This window comes from Rhinolophus ferrumequinum, chromosome 17, assembly GCF_004115265.2.
Source record: "Rhinolophus ferrumequinum isolate MPI-CBG mRhiFer1 chromosome 17, mRhiFer1_v1.p, whole genome shotgun sequence".
Classification (NCBI taxonomy): Eukaryota; Metazoa; Chordata; class Mammalia; order Chiroptera; family Rhinolophidae; genus Rhinolophus; species Rhinolophus ferrumequinum.
Genome location: NC_046300.1, coordinates 44,087,178 through 44,109,269, shown reverse-complemented (window position 1 = coordinate 44,109,269; position 22,092 = coordinate 44,087,178). Strand labels below are relative to the sequence as shown.

General features: G+C 48.1%; 1 protein-coding gene across 1 annotated transcript; it reads left to right on the top strand.

Moving 5' to 3' along the window:
- Positions 1–725: 725 nt before the first annotated feature.
- On the top strand, positions 726–22,073 carry TTLL3 (tubulin tyrosine ligase like 3). Its single transcript, XM_033131965.1, is given in 15 exon segments — positions 726–1,191; positions 1,394–1,485; positions 3,156–3,324; positions 3,463–3,560; positions 4,570–4,698; positions 5,421–5,535; positions 6,253–6,351; positions 7,516–7,711; positions 10,929–11,077; positions 13,930–14,173; positions 15,178–15,613; positions 20,322–20,589; positions 21,455–21,485; positions 21,487–21,643; positions 21,834–22,073. Coding segments are annotated over 15 exon segments (2,748 nt in total). The 5' UTR covers positions 726–788; the 3' UTR covers positions 21,996–22,073.
- Positions 22,074–22,092: the final 19 nt, after the last annotated feature.

The window sequence follows — 22,092 nt, the reverse complement described above, 5'->3', positions numbered from 1 at the left end:
TTGTGCTCTGTGCTTTATCATTGTTTCCCCATATACTGTCTTTCAAACCTATTCCCAAAGACCTGCTCCTAAGTGCCATCTCTCAGGCCCTGCAGATGCCATCTGGCCTCGCCAGGCACCAGCCACACTGTTCCTTTTAGTTCCCGGGAAAGGTTCTTAACCTCCTCAGGGCTGTTGCTGAGACTTTCCATGGAATGCTATTCCTCCCTTCTTCCCTGGCCAACTCCTGACCACCTTTGCATTCTGCATGCTTAGGCTTAAATGTCACCTCTTCAGAGGCTTAAATGTCACCTCTTCAGAGGTTTTAGTTTATTGCCCTTACCATACCTACAACTGTTTTATTCCCTTGTTGCTTGCTTTTTGTTTTCCCTCCACTGGACTGTAAACTCCATGAGGTCAGGGACCACCTATAGCTTGTTCTTCTGCCCCAGCACCTAGCCCACTGCTTAGCACGTGGTCCTCTATAAGTACGGTGGGATGACTGAAGCCCCAGGAAGTATTCCATGAGGAACTTCGGCACTGATCGTAAGTGGTAGCTCAGCGATGTACGCTTCCACCTATAGTGCCCCGCTCATCTAGGGTCTGGGACAGGTCAGCTGGAGGGAGCCTCAGAACCAGCCACCGCGGCCTGGTGGTGGCTGGGAATGGTTTCCAAGGCGACAATAAACAGAGGGCGGAGCCTCGGAACGGAGGGCCCAGCTCTGGCGGCTCAGCACTGGCCTCTGCAGGGCCCTCGGGGGAGAGGCGGCGGCGCGCAGCGTGGGGAGGCTGCGCTCGGCGAGGGGCACATGCGGGGCCGTTGCGCGGTGCTGCTCTTGAGCGCGGGGGAGCTGGGGGCCACACATCGGGATTCTGCTACCTGGTACCGCCAAGAGGGCGGCCCGGTGTGCAGCTGGCTGCGAAAACCGCAGCCGCGGGAGCCACGCACCAGTTTCCCAATCTCATGGACCTGGGCGCGCCACTCTGAGTCCCGGCCTCCAGGGACGCTGCCATGGCCCGGGCCCGCCTCCGCCCTGCCAGACAGGGCTCACGCAGGAGGCAAACGCTCGGATGGCAGTCCCGCCTCTGCGCGCAGCCTAGGCGGTGCCTTCGAGTCGCTCGCCCACAGCACCCACACTCAGGGCGCCACGGAGCTACGCCCCCTCGGGTCGTCGCATCCCTCGGCCTTGGATGATGCTCTGCCGCAGGACGGTGAGTCCCACCTATCCTGGCGCCGGGCGGCAGCGGCGAGGGCGAGAAGACGGGGTGGAGGGAATGGGGGTCGGGAGAAGAGCGATAGAGAACGGGCATCCAGAAGAGGGGTGGAGGGAGAGAAGCTTGGGCACCAGGGGCCCGGAAAGACGCTAGACTGAGCACCCAGCCCACCTCACCCTCGCTCCGTATCTTTCTGCAGGTTCCCTTGTCCGCTGGCCAGGATTCTCCAAGGCGTCTCACCACATGGGCCGGCTCAGAAATGCCAAGATCCACGTGGAGAGAGCTGTCAAGGTTGGAGGGAGCTTGGGGTGGGGGTGGAGGGGACGCGCAGAGGGAGGGTGTTCTAGAAAGGTCCCTGAAAGTGGTTCAACCTCCCTCCCTGAACTATTTTATTCCATCCTTAAAAACAAATAAAAAACCCCAAAACCTTGATCCCACACCCATTTTCAAATACCTTCCTATTTTTCCATACCCCCACACTTGGCAGACTTGTCTACTTCTGTATCTGGGATTCACTGCTCAGCTCCCACCACTCTGCCTCTGGACTCTTCCCCACACCCCTTGGGAACCACGCCAGTCAAGGTCACTAGGGATCTCCAAGGAGCCCAATCCAGCAGCCCCTTTTCTGCCCTACTATTGGTTGGGCACCCTGTGTCATTCTCCATGGTTGCCCCACACACGCTTCCCTTTTGGCTTCCTGCACACTCCTAGTTTTCCTTTCTCCCGTCCCTGGCTGCTGCTTTTCAGTTGCCTTTGAAGGCTCCTAGGAATTCCGTTGTTCCCTGGCTCTCTCCCCACATCTGTCTCCTGGGCTCTAAGTCCAGACAGCGTGCAGTGCCCTCTGCCTACCCTTTCCAGCCCAGCCTGGTCTCGGACTCCACCCTCGGTAGACGCAGCCCCCTGCTTAACGTCTCCACCCGGAGAACATACAAGCATTTCCATGTCCCAAACCATACTCTTGATTTTCCAGCCTAAACCTGTCCTCACTATTGTTTGGTCTTCCCCATCTCCCAGTTGCTCAAGCCAGAAATCTGATCTTTCTGTTTGCTCACCCACACATCTACTCCCATTAGCAAAGCCAGTCATCTCTATTTCCAGAACAAGTCTCAATTCTATCACCTTCTCTCCATCTCCACTGAAGCCACCCTCATTCTAGCTATTGTGATTTCTCTCCTACACAAACGACAACAGCCTTGTAAACTGGCCTCCCTGCTTCTGTCCTTGTCCCTCCATCTAAACGCAGTGTAGCAGCAAGCCAAACTTACAAAGCCTCCAGCGCTGTCATTCCCTCACTTTGCCTTTAGTGCTTCATGCTGCTGTTGATATAAAATCCAAGTCCGTTTCTAAGGCCGGAGGGCCTTTTACAGTCCAGCCAGAACTACCTCCCCAGGAGCTCTGCCCTTATTTCCACCCTCACCCTGGCCTCTTTCCTGTGCATTTGGACCTCTCTCCAGCCTCAACACCTCTGCACATGCTTTTCCTTTTGCCCGAACTGCCATTTTCCCAGCTCTGTAAATTCATTGCTCCTTTTGCACCTTCCCTGGTCATGTATGCATTTCTAGTTTCTCCAGATCCCCATTAAGTATCCAGTTTTTAGAATCAGCCAGCCTGAATGTAAATCTCTGCTCTTTCACTTATCCACTGTGTGGCGAAGCTACTCAACCTTTCTGTGCCTGTTTCATCATTAGTTAAAAGGGGATAACAGATTTATTAAAAATACGTGTTGTTGTTAGTAATATACATATTGAACACATAGTAGGTACTCAATAAATATTAGCTATTACTATTATAAATATGACTATGCACATTTCTTTCTGTACATATTTTGTTTATAATCTGTCTCTCCTACTGGACTGTAAAGATTTCCTGAAGGCAGAGCCCATAACTGTCTGGTTCACTATCCCCTATGTCTGGTACGTAGGCAATACTTACTGAACCAGTATCCTTCTCTCACCTTACAGCAGAAGAAGATCTTTATGATCCAAGGCCGTTACCCGGTGATCCGGTGTCTCTTGCGCCAGAGGGGCTGGGTGGAGAAGAAGATGCTGCACCCCTTGGGCACCACCCTGTCGCCACCCCAGAAGGATCTGGATCGTTCCGTGACGGCTGATAGTGACGCCACCGAGGATGGTGAGCGTTCCCTCCATTTCTGCAGGCGGCCCCTCCTGAGCCCCTTTTCTTTGGTTCCCACTGTCTCAGGGTGAGACTTTGGTATGGGCCTGTGGGGCAGGGACAGGGACTCACCAGGTCTGGGCTCTGCCTTCACAGAGGACGAAGATGAGGACGAGGTGTTCCCACCGCCACAGCCGTTTGACTTCGATGATTTACTAGAGTTTGATGACTTAGATGGGACACATGCGCTGATGGTGAGGGCCCCCGAGGCTGGCAGGGGTCTGCTTAGCTGGAGGGAGAGCGCTGGAGTCCAGCTGGATGATCTCAGACCAGTCCTTTCCTTCTCTGGGGCTCAGTTTCCCCACCTGCGGTAAAAACTGGTTGCTTCTCTAAAGCCTGGATAGGGCAGCAGAGGGTGTGGGACAGAGTGGGGCTCAGACAAGGCTGGCATGGCATCAGAACTCTGCTAGGTTGTGTCAGAAGCTGGCACCAGCTCCATGCCTGGTAATTCCCCCTTCCATAGTTCATCTCCTTCCTCTGCCCCCTGCAAGTGAAGGCTGGCAGGAAGGGCTTCAAAAGTTCTGAAAAAGGCTGACATGATGGTGTGAAGGATACGCGTGTGGCTTCAAGTCTTGCCGCCACTACCTACTAAGTTGAATTATACCAAATTGCCCTATTTCTATGTCAGGAATGGTTGAGTACTGGCAATTTCATATGGCTCCACCTTGTGAGCTCTTGGACATGTCACTTACTCTCTTTGTGCCTCAGTTCCTTCATTTGTGAAATGGGGATAACAGTAGCGCCTGCTTCATAGGGTTGTGGTGAGGATTAAATGAGTTGATGTTGAAAGTACTGAGGGCAGGGTCTAGCACGTGGTGTGATTGCTTATTTATTACCCCGCCTCCCAGAATTGTAGGAAAGAGAGAGAGACGTAGAGCCTTTGTCACGGGTTATGTACCCATCAGCTTGGAGTCACTCTCCTACCACCCAGCAAGTTACTGATGGCCATGGGCCAGAACAAGGTGTGCTGTTCACTGCGTAGGGGTACGTGGCCAAAGGAGGCTGCAAGCCCACCTGCTCTCTGATCACCAAGTGTGTGCCCTGAAGGAAGGGATGTGCATTCTGACAATGATGTGTAGGCTCGAGGCCACCTGGGAAGCAGCCTGTCCTTCCAATCACCTCCTTGCTCAACAGGGTGGGAGGAAGCCGCCTCAGGCCTTGTGCAGCCCACAGCGGCCTCTCTGTCTCCTCTCCTCTCCCCAGTCCCGCATGGTTCGGAATGAGATCCCCTACTTCATTTGGACCACTCGGCGGGACGTGCTGGACTGTCGCTTCCTCTCCAAGGATCAAGTGATAAACCACTATGCCAAGGCGGGCTCCTTTACCACAAAGGTGGGCTCCCCGGGTTGAGCAGGCATGGCGGTTTCTACCCCCCAGCCCTTGGGCCAGCAACACAGCTCCCTGCTCTCCTTGTCAATAAGAGAGTTCTCAAGAGGGGGTGGGTATATACTTCAGTGGGATTTGGAGTCAGGCAGTCCTGGGTTCAAATGCATCCCCCTACATGTCTGGCACATGGAGAAATACTGACTGAGAAAGGCTCCAGGATCCAGATGGGATCAGAACAAATACCAAGCCCAATGACTGAGCAAGAGGGCCCTTACCTCCTGTGCAGAGGATATCTGGCTGATGGATCCATTCTGTCTTACCTGGGTTTGTTAACAAGTGACTTCATCTCTCTGAGCCTCAGCTTCCTCATCTTTAAATGAGAATACCAGTAAGACTATCGTGTAGGGTTGTGGCAAGAATGAAGGCTTCATACTTGGGACCTGCTAGTGTGTCTTTTGGTGTGGACTGGAAAGGAGTTCTAGAGGAAGCAGGTCTTTAAGGATGTGAAAGGGTGGGAAGCAGGGATGTCGGGCATTCTCGGCAGAGGGACCGCCGGGGCAAACATACAGACATGGATGTGAGGGAGGCAGGCCTCACAAATGGGCAGAGCCCCTGAGAACATCTGGGCAGGGTCTCCTAGAGCTTTCTGAGCCTGTGCCGAGGGTGGGGGTCCCTTGGAATTTCTCTGGGCAAGTCCCACCCTGCCCCCTCCGTGGCTAACTCCGTAGGTGGGTCTATGTCTCAATCTCCGGAATTTGCCCTGGTTTGACGAGGCTGATGCTGACACCTTCTTCCCACGCTGCTACCGCCTGGGGGCGGAGGATGACAAAAAGGCCTTCATAGGTAAGGAGATGCCCAGCCCCAGGCCGCAGGGGGAAGGGGAAGGCCCTGGCTCGGTTGGAGAGCAAAGGGCCTTTCTCTTTGTGCCCCCGTCCACGCCAGCAGAGCTCCCCCTTCCCCCGTCCTCATCTTGCCCTAATGTGCCTCCCTTTCTGAACCTCCCAGCTTGTTCAACTCAGACCACCAGAAGAGCGTAGGGAGCTCAGCTTATATTCTAGAACAGGTTCCAAAAGTTGGTTGATGAGGTAAGTTGGGAATCCAGAATGGGTTCCAGGCTTGTGTCAGCGTCCACTGGTTAGATCGGGTTCCTAATCTACAAAGGGCTCTAAGACAGAATAGTTTCCAACTCCAGAACATGTTCTAAATTCAGGTCAGAATTTGGGTCCAGAGTAGATGCCAGGTTTAAATTAGACTCCAAATCTAAAATAGGTTTTGGGCCAAGGTATGGTTCTCAGGCTCGAATAGGTTATCTAAAGTGGATCAGGAACAGAAGAGAGAAATAAAACAGGTCTAGGTGAGATTCTGAAGGCAGAATATGAGCCAAGTCAGGTCAGAGTCTGGGTCTGGTTCTATAGTTGAAACAGGAGGCAGGTTCTAAGCCAGGTTCTAGTCAGAAGGTAGGTTCCAGATCCAAAATGGGGCAGGTCATGATCAGGTTGTGGAACCAGAACAGGCCTGGAGCCTAGGGGCTGAGCAGGGTATCCCCTGCCCTGGGAGCAGAGGACTTCTGGCTGACAGCTGCCCGCAACGTTCTCAAGCTGGTGGTAAAGTCTGAATGGAAGTCACACTCTATCCAGGCAGAAGAGAAAGAGGCCCCAGGTAAGTACTGTGGTTACCTCCAGTCCCCCACCCATTTATCCTCCCACCCACCTATCCATTCGTTTGTCCAGTCATTCATTCGTTATTTATCTGCATATCTGTGTATTATCCACATCCATCTGTCTATCTACCACCCCTTCCCACCAACTCATCCATACATTTACCCACATAACCCGCCAATCTCACATTCACCTACTCATCCATCCAATCGTCCCTCCATTTCCCCACCTATCCCTTCACTATCGATGTACTCATTCCCCTACCTTCTCGGCTCCACACTCCCTATCCATCCATCCTCCTCCTACACAGCCTTCCACGGACCCCCTCTATCCACCTGCTTTTCCATTTTCCTATCTACCACCTGTCTATTCTCCAGACCATCCACTCATCCATTCTTCTGTCCCAACCAATCCACTTCCTCGTTCAGCCCTCCCATGGGCCTGGCATATGACCAAGCTCCCTAGAGAGGACAGACTAAGAATATGTGGTCCTGCCTGTGGGAGCTCAGGTCTCTGTGAAGGAGGAAACAGTGAAACCATATAGTTTCATAGTCTGAAGACCCCTTGTGCTTGTGGAGGGAGACACAGAGAATCCCACATTGCATGTTGGCTCAACCTGTTGCTTGCCCCTTTTCTCTCTGGACTTAGCTCCTACCTCAAAGCCCCCGTCCTATAATACAGGGGCCTATCAGCCAGGGATTCAGGGACAAAGGGGGCAGCTCTATTGGGAGGCGGGAAATCCCTGTCTCTTCCAGAGAGAAACCTCCTCATTGCTGTCCCCTGGGTATGTCAGGTACAAAGAAGACTAGTGTGCCAGGATTAGAGGCACAAGGGTCTCAGGGTTGTCAGAGGTCCCAGGAGCAGAGGCTGCAGGTATGTCTGGGGCTATTGGTGCTGAGAGGCTCTGGGGACATTTAAGGTGGACCCTCAAGTGAGTGACAGGTTCTGGGACAGTAGGAGCAAAGGGTGAACACTAGGGTCTCAAGTGAATTAGAACAAAGCCTCAGGTAAGTGACAGGTCCCAAGGGAGTAGGAGATGCAGGTATGTTCTGGGCCTCAGGTATATTTAGGGTGATTCAGGTAAGTGACTGGCCTTGGGACAATGGGGGCTGTGGCATGTCAGGTTACCTGTCACATAGTGACAGGCCCCTCCCTACCTCTGCAGGAGATAAGCAGCCCAAGAAACAGGAGAAGAAGCCGGTGATGGTATCCCCGGAGTTTGTGGATGAAGCTCTGTGCGCCTGCCAGGAGCACCTTAGCACCTTGGCCCACCTGGACATTGACAAGGAGCTGGAGGCCCCGCTGTACCTCAGCCCTGAGGGCTGGTCCCTCTTCCTCCAGCGCTACTACCAAGTGGTCCAGTGAGTACCTCTGCGGCTGGGGTGTGGGGCACGGTCAGGGGCCCCTTGCTCTCAGGCGGCTTCCCTGTTCTGAGCCCCCACCTCCTCTCTAACCCTCCCCCTTTTGTTCGCCCTGTTACTCTCCTGCTGGAGAACTCTCAGGAGCTCCCACTGCCTTCCTCATGGGGTGCAAACCATTCTTCCTGGATCTTGGTGTAGCATAGTCACAAAGATCATGGCTTATGCTGTCAGATAGACATGAGTTCGTCCTGGCTTTGCAACTTCCAAGCTCTGTGATCTTGGGAATGTCACTAATCTTTCTGAGCTTTACTTTTCTCAAATGCAAAATAGGTTTAAAAATAATGTCTGCCTCAAAGGTAGGATTAGACAAGAAAATCTGTATTATGTGCTCGGCACAGACTCATAGTATTCACTCACAATATAACAATCTGTTAAGTCATTTAGGTTTTATCCTAGAGGCCAGTGTTTCCCAAAGTGTGTTACATAGGATAGTAGTTCTGCAGGATGTAAGTTCGTTTTGTGGAAAAAAAGGCGGGAGGGTCGGGGGGGCTTTTGTGGTCAATCACATTCAGTTAAACACAGTTAATTCAAATAGATTTCCTTGGTGCAGGGCGTTGCAGAATCTGTTGATAGTATACACCTCTGAGAGAGGCAGAGTGTGCAATGCAGCAGCGTTGATGAGCTACTGTAGGAACTTAGCTCTTGTTTATATTAATTAGCCTTTGGTCAAATTGGTTTTGTTTTACATCGTTTCACTTAGTTGCAGAACCTATAGACAATGTTAAATGAGGACTTACTGTATATCCTGTACTTCCGTTACCCCAGGACCCCCAAGCATCCTGAGGCGTTGTGTTTTCAGAACACACTTGGGGAAAAGGTTCTTGAGCAGAGGAAAGGAGTGTCAGGGTGAGATTGGAGCTGTCTAGGGAGATTCCATTTCAGCAGAGTGTGCAGGAGAGGCTAGAGGGAAAAAGGCCCTAAAGGCAGGAGAACACAGCATTTATTGAGCCCTTCCTGTTTGTCACACATTGTCCCAGGCTCCAGAAATGACTCATAATCTCTGCCCTCAAGGGACACAAAGCTCGACTGGCAGGGCTGGAAGCAAGCTGGGTGGGGGTGCTGAGGGCCTCAGCTGGGGTGGTGGTGACAGAAAAGGAGTGAATGTTTCAGTGGTTTGGAAGGGGAGACTGAAGGACTTTGAGTGAATGACACACTGAGCAAACCCACGTCATTGACAAATAATTCATTTGCATCTTTCAAAAAGTCAGAAAATGAAAATGACCCTACACTTTCCCTTAGTTACCAGAATATGTAAAAAGACCCTTCTTAAACTAAGAATTATCAAGACTAAGTTAGAACATAGGTGAAAAGAACGTGAATCCTACTTATTTCCGGGTGTGGGGCAAGTTCTAGAGTGCTGTATGATCCTCTTAGAAGTTGGGATTTCATAAAATATTTCATTATATATGTAGTGGTGAGTTATTCAGTGCAGGTAGTTAGCATTCATTAATTCATTCAATGTTGATTCCTGTGTTTCTCAACTTTTTAAAATAAATCCATGACTCAGCAGCCAGGCTTTTATCAAGGTTGACTTTCCACAGACACACGGTTATTTTTTCTTTTTGCTGAATATAAAATCATATTGTTATGTTGAATATACTTTTCCAAATTACATGTACCCCTACAACCCCCATGTGACACTTTTCTGGACCAAATCACAGATTTACTGAGCAGATTCTTTGTGCCATGGTCCATGGAAAAGTTTCCAGCAAACCTGGAAATAGGAGGGTCAGGACTAGGCGTGAATAAGAGGCCTTGCCAAACCTCCTCCATCTAGCTGTCCCTGTTCCTGGCACTTCCCGAGTGGCTGCTGCTGCCTCCTTATTAAAGGAGAGGTTAAGTTCTCCATGGCTAGAGACATTCAAGAGGCTAAGATGTTAGAGGAACATTAGCATCTAGTGGAGGCTTCCTTCCTATTCAGTCAGAAGAAATGGGAGAGTTCAGATGAGGCAACCATCTGGGGTATTTTGTGACTTGATTTAGTTCAGAACATTTTGTGTCCTGTAGGGAACAGGGTCTCTCTTTGTCCACGAACCCGCTATCTGTGCAGACCAGTGGCAGAACCAAGCTCCTGCCAAAGTACTTGCTTATGCAACCATTCATTCATTTAACAAACTTTTAGGGAGTGCTGAATAAGTGCCAGGTATGGTGCTTGGGGGTGGGAACACAACAGAGAGTGACAGCAACAAAAGTGTTCCCGCTCTTACGGAGTTTACATTCCAGTGAGGGGAGGCAGACGGACAACAATCAAATATGTGCAGGTGTCAGGTGGTAAGTGATGGGAAGAGAAATAAAGCAAGGAGATGGATGACACATATGTGCTTGAAAAGAATTGGGCTAGGAAGGGACTCAACTATCAACCAGTGTTAGATCCAGGTTAGAAGGAGAAGGAACCCCCAAAAGCCCCTGGGGGTAGAGGAATTGGTCAGGATGGAGTTTGTATCCTGGCTCAGCCACTTAACTCAGTTTGTGGCCTTGGGCAAGTCTTAACTCTCCAGGCTTCCGTTTACACTGTTCAGACATGGGACTAGTAATATCTTCCTTGCAGGGCCACACAGAGGGTTAATAATACATGTACAGCCCTTGGCACTAATGGTGCCTCATCATTCAATGCAGTATGACTGAATTCTGCCAAAGGCAATTTTATTGTAATGGAAAGGGAGGTGGCAGGAAAGTGATTGTTGAAGAGGGGGGTGCGTGTAATAAGTTGAATTTTCCCATCCTCTCTCTTTCCAGCAGTCTGGGATGGTGACCTGGGCAGATTAGAATTTGGGGGGGCAACGTGAGCATGGGGATGGAGGTTTGGAAGAGACCTACTGTGTTTCCCCAAAAATAAGACCTGGCCGGACCATCAGCTCTAATGCGTCTTTTGGAGTAAAAATTAATATAAGACCCGATCTTATATTGTTAGATAAGACTTGGTCTTACAGCAAAATAAGACCGGGTCTTATACTAATTTTTGCTCCAAAAGATGCATTAGAGCTGATGGTCTGGCCAGGTCTTATTTTCGGGGAAACCCGGTATCTGGATCTGCAGAGTGGGGACGGCACAACCAAGACTGGTCGGACCATGGCCAGGGGGCTTGTGTCTCCCTTTGCCTTACCTACCAGGCTGCCCCCAGGCCCAGCCCTGCCCAAGACCCATCATCTCCCCACAGCGAGGGGGCAGAACTCAGGCACCTCGACACTCAGGTCCAGCGTTGTGCGGACATCCTGCAGCAGCTGCGGGCTGTGGTGCCCCAGATGGACATGGAAGGAGATCGAAACGTCTGGATCGTGAAGCCGGGAGCCAAGTCCCGTGGCCGAGGTGGGGGTCAGCCCCTGCTTCCTGCACCAGCACCCTACTTCCTGCCTCCCTAGCTAGAGGCCAGGGATGTTAATAGTTCAGGCTCTAGTGGAGCCAAACAGCCGGATTTGAATCCCAATTCTGCTACCAATATGCCGTGTGACCTTGAGCAAGTTCTATCACCTCTCTGCACCTCAGTTCCCTCATCTATGAAGGATGGTAATAGTTCCTATGAGGTGAGGATTAAATGTGTCTAAGGCTCAGTGTGGTGCCTGGCACAGAGTAACCCCCATAAATGTTGGCTGCTGTGATGCTGCCAGTTTTTCCTCTCCTGCCCTCAGAGTCGGGTTAATGCTTTTGGTAGGTCTGGTGATATTCACGTGCCGGTGTTTGTCATCTATGGGCTCCCTGATTTGACGGGTGCATCTTTGTGAGGTACAGCATAGTGGGTAAGGGTATGGATGCTGGGAGCCAGAATGCCTGGGTTCAAACCCGGGCAGCTCTGCCTCCTATTCGTAAAACTTTGGGTAGGTTAGTTAACCTCTCTGTGTCTCATTTTCATCATTGGTAAAATGAAATCAATAATACCTACCCAAGAGAATTAGATGAATATAATACCTGTAAAGTACTTAGATCCTGTGCTTTTTTTACACAGTAACTAATAATATAAGTGCTATTATTTTCAGCTATTATTCTGGCCACTCAGCCCACTGTGAATGAAATCTGAACAGGTGAGCCAGCAAGCTGAGGTGGGGACTTAGTCCAGCCTTTAAAAACTGATTAAGGACTCCCGAGATGGAGAAGACAGACTTTTGACAGATCCTTCCCAATACTGCCCTTGGGTGAATTTGTTCACGTCCCAGTGACACGGGGATTCCAGATACTCCTCTTGGGGATGTCACTTCCAAACCAACATTGTGGTCTTTTTCTCCCTTGGAATAATTTTGTTGGGTTTTCCAAGTATGAAAATACGTATTTATTATCTTAAAGAAAAAGATCAGACAATTTTGGAAAGTAGAAAGAAGAAAGCAAAAGCCTCTCTTGATTTCACTGAGATAACGACTGTTAACATTTTGTGGCATTTCTTTCTACACTTCCTTCTATTTGGAGAGAGAGAGAGATTGATTTTAAACAAAACACTATTCTGTAGCTTCCTTGTTTCATTACACCTTTTGGTATCAGTTAGTATTGTTCACTTATTCTTTGCAATTTTTTTTTTATTTTTAACACTAGATCTTGGAGATCATTCCATTTCAGTACATCCAAATATGCTTTTTTTGTGGTTGTTTTTAGCTTCTTGTACGGACACTTTTAAAATACACAAACGAAAGAGAATAACACAAGGAATCCCCATATACCAATGACCAAATTTCAATATTTTCTCTCCATGTTTAGAAAAACTTAATTGAAATGTATATATAATATGCCTCATTGAAAAGGGTACACATTGTGGGTATACAAGTCAATGAATTGTCACAAAGGGAACAAACACCCTTACAGAAACAGCACCCAGATCGTGAAATAAAACATTTCGCGCACCCTGGAGGACCCCTTCCCACACTTCCTCCCACAATGGTGGCCCCTTTTCTGATTTATAATCCCATAGATTAGTGTTGCCTGTTTGTGAATGTTATGTGAAAGTATCATACATACTCTCACCTCAGTCTGTTTCACAGCTGCGTAGTCTAGTCTTGTTTCGATGCATTGTCGTGGACTGCCTAATCCTTTTCTGAGATGGCTGCCAGTTTTTTCCCGATTTATTTGTTTATTGATTGATTGCTATTACAAGCAACACTACGAGGAACAAATATCCTGTTCAGATATCTTGTGGCATTTATTTCCTTAGGATAAATTCCTAGAAATGGAATTGCTGGGTGAAAGGGCATGAACAGTCTTCATTTTTTTTACACAAGGCGTCGTGTCTTGGGAATCTCAGTGATCAGTCTGGCCATTGGAGGAAGCATCTGGCTTGGGAACAAGCCAGAAGTTATTCCGTGCCATTGGCAGGCAATCAGGCTGTTTTGGGGGCCAAACAAAGAAGGCATGAGATTGATTGGTGAGTGTGTGTGTTTGGTTTGCAGTGTGATTCTGATATTTATCAGCATTGAACTGATGCCTTATGAGCATAAGATACTTACTCCACTAGTCATAAAACAGATAAAATAAGATACCATTTTCTACCCAGGACAATGGCAAAAATAATCAACGGTGTTGTGCAGGATGTGGGCAGACACAACTCACACACTCCTGAGCTCGTCATATAAAATGGAAAAATGCACATGCCCTTGGAACCTGCAAATCTGTGGCTAGAAATTTATTCTATAGGTAACTGATAATAATGATATGAGTTAACATTTACTGAATGCTCACCATATGCCAAGCACTATTCTAAATCCTTAACATGTTTAAATGTATAGAATCCTATGAAATTGAGGCACATATAGACTCTACCACAACCTGGAAGGATGGCCACAGTTGGCTGCCTCTGGGGAAGGAGACATATTCTTTATTGTATACCCTTTTGTACTGTCTAATTTTTGTTTCTCTTTTTTTTATATTCGGTTAATTACATCAAGAAACGAATCAAAGTCATATATGCATATGGTTAAAGAAACAAGCCCAGTGCTGTTTGAATTTTTATTTGTGTATATATTCCTTTTCAATCAAACAAAACTGATTCATTAAAAAAAAATTAAATCCTTAGCAGATTTTCAGGTTTCCCAAAGGCAACAGGTTCTGACTGAGGCAGGCAGCCTGATCACGTGGCCCTATCAGTTCTGTGGGGATGAGAGCTTATGATGAGCTGTCCATGGTCCCTAGCCCTTCATCCCGTGGGAACCTGCCCTGATCCCTGACCCCCGTTTCCCCCTCAGGCATCATGTGCATGGACCACCTGGAGGAGATGCTGAAGCTGGTGGAGGGCAACCCCATGATTACGAAGGATGGCAAATGGGTGGTACAGAAGTATATCGAGCGGCCCCTGCTCATCTTTGGCACCAAGTTTGACCTGAGACAGTGGTTCCTGGTGACCGACTGGAACCCACTGACTGTGTGGTTCTACCGTGACAGCTACATCCGCTTCTCCACACAGCCCTTCACCCTGAAGAACCTGGACAAGTGAGCCCCACCACGCACCTCCTATGAGCTCCCAGTCTAGTTGGGGAGCTTGGGCAAGAAACAGGCAATTCCGGTGCAATGCTGGGCTCCAAACACAGACTCTGCAGGCAGGCAGGCAGGCCCTCCATCTGTCCAACCATCCTTCCATCCTACAGATACCTACTGAGTGTGTACCCTGTGCCTTTCTCTGTTGTAGGCACGTGGGACACAGCAGTGAACAAAATAAGAGCCCGGCTCTCAAGAGTTCACATTCTAGTAGGGAGAGCAGACAAACAATGGACATAGTAAGGAAAATCATCTAGTAGGTTAAAAGATGATATGAAAAAAAGCATGTAGAGCAGGGGAAAGCAGGGGTCAAAAGAAATTTGCAAGAAGAGAGGCCAGTTGCAACACTAACTTGTGGGGTAAGGGGAAGCCTTGTTGAATCCTGGGTTCAAATTCCATCTCTGCAGCTTCTAAGCTGTGTGACGTTGTTTCGCGTGAAAACCTACTTAACCTTCCGTTTCCACGACCGAAGAGTGGAGGCAGTAATATAAAACTCATAATTATAGCTGTTAATTATTAAGTGCTTTGTATGGGATAGGTGCTAAGCACTTTATGCATATTAGTCATTCCTGAAAACCCAGTGAAGTGAGTACTATAACTACCCCCATTTTACAGATGTGAAAGGAGCACTCGGGTTAACTGACTTGCCTAAGATCTCACCACTGGTCAGTGGTGATGCTAGGACTTGAGCACATGTCTCGCTGACTATAAGGCCCATACGCTTACCCACCTCTCTAGGCACTGGGAAGGTTCACTGACACTCTGCACAAAGCACTTAACACTGTGTCCTCCATAGTTAGTTCCTCAGAAGCGGTCCTGAGAGATTAGACTAGTTCTGGCCCTCGGGCCTTTGTCCCCTCATCAGGGGCCCATCTCAAGTTGAATGGTCTAGGGTGGCCCAGGGCTGGTTCCAGGGTTTGCCTGTCCTCCCTCCCCCAGCTTTCTGCTCTCTGCCTCAGCTCTGTGCACCTGTGTAACAACTCCATCCAGAAGCACCTGGAGAATTCGTGCCATCGGCACCCACTGCTGCCCTCAGACAACATGTGGTCAAGCCAGAAGTTCCAGGCCCACCTGCAGGACACAGGGGCCCCGAACGCTTGGTCCACCATCATCGTGCCTGGCATGAAGGCCGCAGTGATCCATGCTCTACAGACCTCCCAGGACGCCGTGCAGTGTCGGAAGGCCAGCTTTGAGCTCTATGGTGCTGACTTTGTGTTTGGTGAAGACTTCCAGCCCTGGCTGATCGAGATCAATGCCAGCCCCACCATGGCGCCCTCCACGTCTGTCACCACACGGCTCTGTGCAGGCGTGCAAGCTGACACCCTGCGTGTGATCATCGACTGGCGGCTGGACCACAATTGTGACACGGGAGCCTTCGAGCTCATCTACAAGCAGGTGAGGTGGCCAGGCCCAGGCGGGAGCCCAGAGAGTCTTCCCCCTCTTCCAGGCTGCCCTGTCGTGAAGCACAGGGCACTGCAGTCAGGCAGACCCACTTCAAATCCTGGTCCTGCCACAGCAACTTAGCATCCGCTTCCTCATCTGTAAGATGGAGATGCTATTACCATCCTTCTCATGGGGTTTGGCAGGATGACATGAGTTAATACGTGTGGGTAATATTTCTAGAGAGGCATATAGCATAGTGTTGAAAGCATAGATTCCTGAACCTCCCTGGGTTCAAATCTCTGCTCAATAACTACAAGCTGTGTGACGCTGAACAACTTCCTAATCTCTAGAGTGTCTCCGTTTCCTTATCTGTAAAGCATGAATGAAAACACTACCTACCTCATAAGGTTGTGAGAATTAAATGAGTTAATTTAGGTGAAGCACATTAGAACAGTGTGTGGCACATAGTAAATGCTACACAGGCTTTAGCTATTGTTGCTCTTACCTAACAGGGTGTTAAGCGTCTCATGATGAATGGCATGACCCGTAAAGTGCCTGGACACATAGTTATAGTGTTAGTGGAATTATTTTTATTCTTATTTTACTCATTGTTATTATTTTACTCATATTGTTATTATTTTCCTTATATCGTAATTATTTTACTCACCTTGTTCCAAAAAGAGATTTGAGTCCATTTATCGGAATAGAATAAGGTTTTTAAAAATCAGTCAAAAAACCAATTTTAAGGGTTTAGGAGCTCTGTGAGTAATTGCTTGTAGCGGTTGAATTACTTCTGATTAGGATTTGCATCCGTCAAAGTTTGACCACAGGGAGAGAACACACTGATCCCATGGACCAGGTGTCCTGGTTTTGTCCCAGTTACTGATCATAAATCAATATATTGGCATTTTGGTTTCAAAAAATATAAATGAGGAAATATAAGGGCAAAAAAAATAAGACAAAACCAAGGGAAAAGGAAATGTTCTGGCATAGTGGTCCCCAAATACTGGTTCATAGGCCAGAATAGCCTAGAAAGCTTCCCAAATATACTGATGTCAGAAAGCCCCATCCCCAGAGATTGAGCTGAAATGTCTGGCTTAGGGACTATGCATTTGCATTGTTCAAATGTCCTAGTGTCCTCAAAATCTTTTATAGCTGACTTTTTTTGTTTTTGCTTTTTAAACCAACATGTAATCAAGATTCACACTTTGCGTTGGTTGTCTCTCTCTCTCTCTCTCTCTCTCTCTCTCTCTCTCTCTCTCTCTCTCTCTCTCTCTCTCTCTCTCTCTCTAATAGACACTCCCACCCAGAAAGGAGAGGCAGGGTGGGAAGTATACAGAAATCATTGATCCACAGCAATTCTGAAATCCAGGCTAGCATATATTTCTAGTTTTGCTCTTAGGACTCATTGTTACTTACTGGGAGTTCTCCATGGCTCTTGCTTCCATCCTTTGGGATCTCAGCTCAGCCCTGAATCATCCTTCCTTTTCCATGAACTTTCTCAGTAGTTCTTAGTCTGTTACCTTCTTATAGAAATTTGGGAGTACAAAAGCCTCTTTTGTTTCATATTGCAACTGTCCCTTACAGTCCAAGTAGATATTTTTAAAACCCTGTGGGTTTCTTATATGTCAATTTATAACCCATTGTATTACACAAAAGCCATATCGAGGGGTAGCCGGTTAGCTCCGTTGGTTACAGCGCGATGCTTGTAACACCAGGGTTGCCGGTTCGATCCCCACATGGGCCAGTGTGAGTTGCGCCCTCCACAACTAGATTGAAACAACTAATTGACTTGGAGCTGATGGGTCCTGGAAAAACACACTTAAAATAAATAAAAGTTTTTAAAAAAAAAGATTTAAAAAAGCCATGTCCACAAATCTTTGAGCTCTTCTCTCTTTTGTGAGGCTGCTATAGAACAATAGCCCTCAAAATTATAGAAGCCCTGCTGTTAGTTGGCAAAGAGGGCCTCTCTGCTAAACTCAAAATGTATTAAAGACTGAAACATAAGACCTACAGGTATGCCCTTGGGATGCTTAAAAGATTTGTAGCTACATATTTTAAAGGGCCTATCAGGTATGACTTAGATCTCTCTGAAATTTTGTGGGGTTTTTTTTTTTGATTGAGATATAATTGACATAACATTATAGTAACTTCAGGTGTACAATATAATGATTTGATATTTGTATATATTGTGAAATGATCACCACAATAAGTTTAGTTAATCATCCATTACCACATGCAGTTAACAAAATTGTTTTTCCTGTCATGAGAGCTTTTAAGATTTATTCTCTTAGCAACTTTCAAATATATAATACAGTATTATTAACTATAGTCACCATGCTGTACATTACATGCCCAGGACTTATTTATCGTATAACGAAGCTTAAACCTTTTGACCACCTTCACCCACTTCAACCCTCTCTCCCCCATCCTCCTGCTTCTGGCAATCACCAATCTGTTCTCCGTATCTGTGAGTTCAGTAGTTTTGTTTTATTTTCCTAAGCTTCTACAGATAAGTGAAACCATATGGTATTTGTCTTTCCCTGTCTGACTTATTTCACTCAGCATAATGTTTTCAAGGTCCATCCATGTTGTCACAAATGGCAAGATTTCCTTCTTTTTATGGCTGAATATATCACATTTTTGTTACCCATTCATCCATCAGTGGACACGTAGCTTGTTTCCATGTCTTGGCTATTGCAAGTAATTCTGCCATGAACATAGGGGTGCATATATTTTTTTGAGGTAGCATTTTTGCTTCCTTTGAATAAATACCCCTAAGTGAAATTACTGGATCATATAGTAGTCCTTTTTTTTTTTTTTAATTTTTTGAGGAACTCCACAGTGTTTTCCATAGTGGCTGCACCAATTTACATTCTTACCAACAGCGCACAAGGGTTCCTTTTTCTCCACATCCTCGCCAATACTTTATTTCTCGTTTTTTTGATAAGAGCCATTCTAACAGGTGTGAGGTGATATCTCATTGAGGTTTTGATTTGCATTTCCCTGATGATTAGTGATGTTGAACACCTTTTCCTATAGCTTTGTAATATAGTTTGAAATCAGGAAACCTGATGCCTCCAGCTTTGTTCTTAAGATTGCTTTGGCTAATTGGGTTATTTTATGGTTCCATACAGATTTTAGGATTTCTTTTCTATTTCTGTGAAAAATGCCATTGGTATTTTGATAGGGATTACATTCAATGTGTAGATTGCTTTCGGTAGTATGGACATTTTAAAAATATTAATTCTTCCAATCCATGAGCACAAAATACCTTTCCATTTATTTGTGTCTTCAATTTCTTTCATCAGTTTTCCGCGTACAGGTCTTTCACCTCCTTGGTTCAATTTATTCCTAGGTATTTTATTCTTTTTGATGCTCTTTAATCTCTTTAAAATCTAGAACAGCCCCACCGCTCCCCCTCTCTGCCCCCCAAGTTTGGATCTTTTGTAGGGACCAGGCTGATTGTTATGTAGATCTGTCCCACATTCTGGATTTATCTGATTGTTTCCTCAGGGTGGTTTTTAACTTGTTTTTCTGTTATCTGAATGTCCTGTAAACTAGAAGTTAGGTCAAACAGCTTGATGAGGTTCAGGTTAAACATTTTTGGCGAGACGACTTGGGAGGTGATGCTGGGTACCTCATACAGCATCACAAGGTGAGTACTGTTGGAGTGTCTCGCGATCAGTGATGCTAAGTCTGACCGTGGGTTAAGGTGGTGGCTACCAGACCTCTCCATTGAAAGCTGCATCCTCCCTTTTGCAACGATCAGTTACTTTGTAAGGGGATATTTTGGTCATGTGCAAATGACACATTTTCCTGTCATCCTTTTCACCTACTTGTTTTGATATCCCGTTTTCATTCCTGGCTATCGTATTCGAGTTGCAAAATGTTAAGTTTCTAATTCTGTCTTTCCTTCTACATTTATTAGCTGAGATTCTGTAAAGATGAGCGTTTCCTCATCAACTGGACGTTCCAGGAGCTCTGATATCTGGATTTTTAACAAGCTTCAAGTGACCCTCTTTAGGTAGATCTAATCAGGATCCTTTGATGGCACAGAAAACACCTCAAAGTAGCGCCAGGTTAAAAGAAGGGTTCTTAGCAAGACAGAAGCGGCTGTCCTGGAGCCCAGCTGCAGGAAGTAGAGCTTGGCTTTATAGGAACTTAACAATTGCACCGGAGCAATTTCTCTGCCTGCCTTTGTATATTTGCTGTTTCATCCCCTCCACAGAATGCCTTCTTTAAGGCTCTTAGTTTCTTCTTCCCCATAACTTGGGTTCACATGAGGCTTTAGGCAGTTTCCAAGCGTCTTATCTGTCTAGATGTCATAACTCAAATTCTCTTTGCAGAGAATCCAGCTCAACTCAGGAAGCTTTCCATCCTCAATGGCCTACAGAGTAGGGCGACACGTATTCCAGCAGGAGCCAGGGCAGTTTAGGAGGGTAAGGGGGTGGAGAGGTGCTAGTGGAGGCATGGCTAAGACTCCCCCATTCCTCTGGGTTACTAATCCCAGGGCCTCAGTGACTCTCTAGGGTCTGATTCGGGCCTCCAGGGCCAGACCCCTTAGAAGACAGAGGTAGGCTTCCCAGTTCTCAGCCCAGAAATGTCTCCTGACTAAGTGCCCCAGAAACAAATTCTATTCATCTCTGCCGAGTCCTTCTGGGGCTAGGATTCCAGTAGCACTGTCTGAGCAGGCCTTGTCTCCTTTTCTTCCTCGTAGCCTGCTGTGGAAGTGCCCCAGTATGTGGGTATCCGGCTCCTGGTAGAGGGCTCCACCATCAAGAAGCCCATGGCGGTGTGTCAGCGGCGGACAGGGGTCCACCCAGCACTCCGTCACCTGACCCAGGAAGGATCTGGGGAAGGCAAGGACTTGAGGACCCCTACCCACAGTTCAGTTCCTAGGAAAGTTCCTGAGACCAGGGGCCTGGGGCACACTAAGAAGCCAGACTCCGCTGCCACCACGTCGGCCCCCAGAAAGGGGAAGAAAGGCAAGGCGAAAAGTGCTGCAGCTCTGGTCTGCCCCAATATCCAGAAGTGGGACCCCTCCAGCACCAAGATGGGCTGCATTTTCACCATGACTTTGGCTAGTGGGGACAGAAAACCCCATTCCTTGAATAGATTGCCACTGAGTCTGAAGAATCCCCAGGCCCTGGATAAGACCATTCCCCCCAAACACCCCAGGGTCCCAAGGCAATTTCTTTCCGCTCTCCAAGCTCCTCCTGAGCACCTGAATTTGCCGCCCACCCACAGCCCCACCAAAGAGCCCCCAGTAGCAAGTAAAAGGCACCACGTAAAAAGTATTTTTTAAAAATACACAACCAAGGGAGTATCGTCCCTTCTAAAGGAGTCACCCTGCGAGGCAGTTTACTTATTTCAAAGATGCCTGGACTCAATCCCGGGTTGATCTCTCTCTAGAGCCCAAGCTTTTCCTGGGGCAGTGTTCTGCCTTTGCCTCCAAAAAAGTTGCCTCTGGGGGAAAGGACTTAATATTTGCACAGCACTTAATAGTTTACACTGTGTTGCTACCTAACCAGCTCCTTTCGTCCTCACAACCTAGCGAGGTAGGTGCTATTATCCCCATTTTACAGCAGAGGTATCAGGAAGTTTAAGGAAGTTGTCCGAGGTTGCACAGCTCAGAAGGGGCAGAGCTGGGATGCAGATGCAGGTCTGTTGGACTCCAAACCCTGTACCCTTCCCATAGTCTCCGGAGGAGGAGCTGGGAGGGCTCCACCTGCCCTCCTACGCCCCAGCCTTCACGTCCCCCCCGCTCCCAGCCCCCCACACGCACCTTGAGGGGCAGCTGCTCAGCCGGGGGTTCTCCCCAGGCCTTCACAGCCCCTCTTGCTCCCACAGCCCCTTACCATTTTCCCAGCATCCACACCAAGGCGGGTCCTCAGACTGCAGCACAGCAAGCTGGTGGGCGCTAAGGCCCTGTCGACCACAGGCAAGGCCTTGATGATTCTACCTACCGCCAAGGTTTTGATTTCCCTGCCACCTAACTCCGAGCTCAAGCAGGCACCCAACTTCCTGAAACCAAGAAAGGTGGGCCTCAAACTGTGACTCGCATCCTGAGTGGCCAGTGCTAAGTACTTGGGTCAGGGCGGGAGGGCACAGGCAGAGGGCAGCTCCCAGGCGGGCTGGAGTCCAAGGGGAGGGCTGGTTTCCCTCAGAATGCCCTTCCTGGACAGATTCCTGATCATTTCTTCCCCTCTCCCCCTCCTTTCACACGGAGGCTGTTGCTCCCCAGCGCCTTGGTGGTTCCCATCCTGGAAGTGATTGTGGTCTCTACCCTCTGAAGTTGGAAATCTTCCTGGCACCCATTGGAAGATCAAAGCCAAAGGCAAGTTCAAGGCCAGACTCTGTGACAGACCCAAGGCTGAGGCATGCCTCATGAAGACACTGAGCCTTCTGGGACCCCTGCCCCTAATCGATGCACACCAGGGGTTGGAGGGATGGGGGGTGTGAGGCGAGAGAAGCCCAGGTTTCAGGCC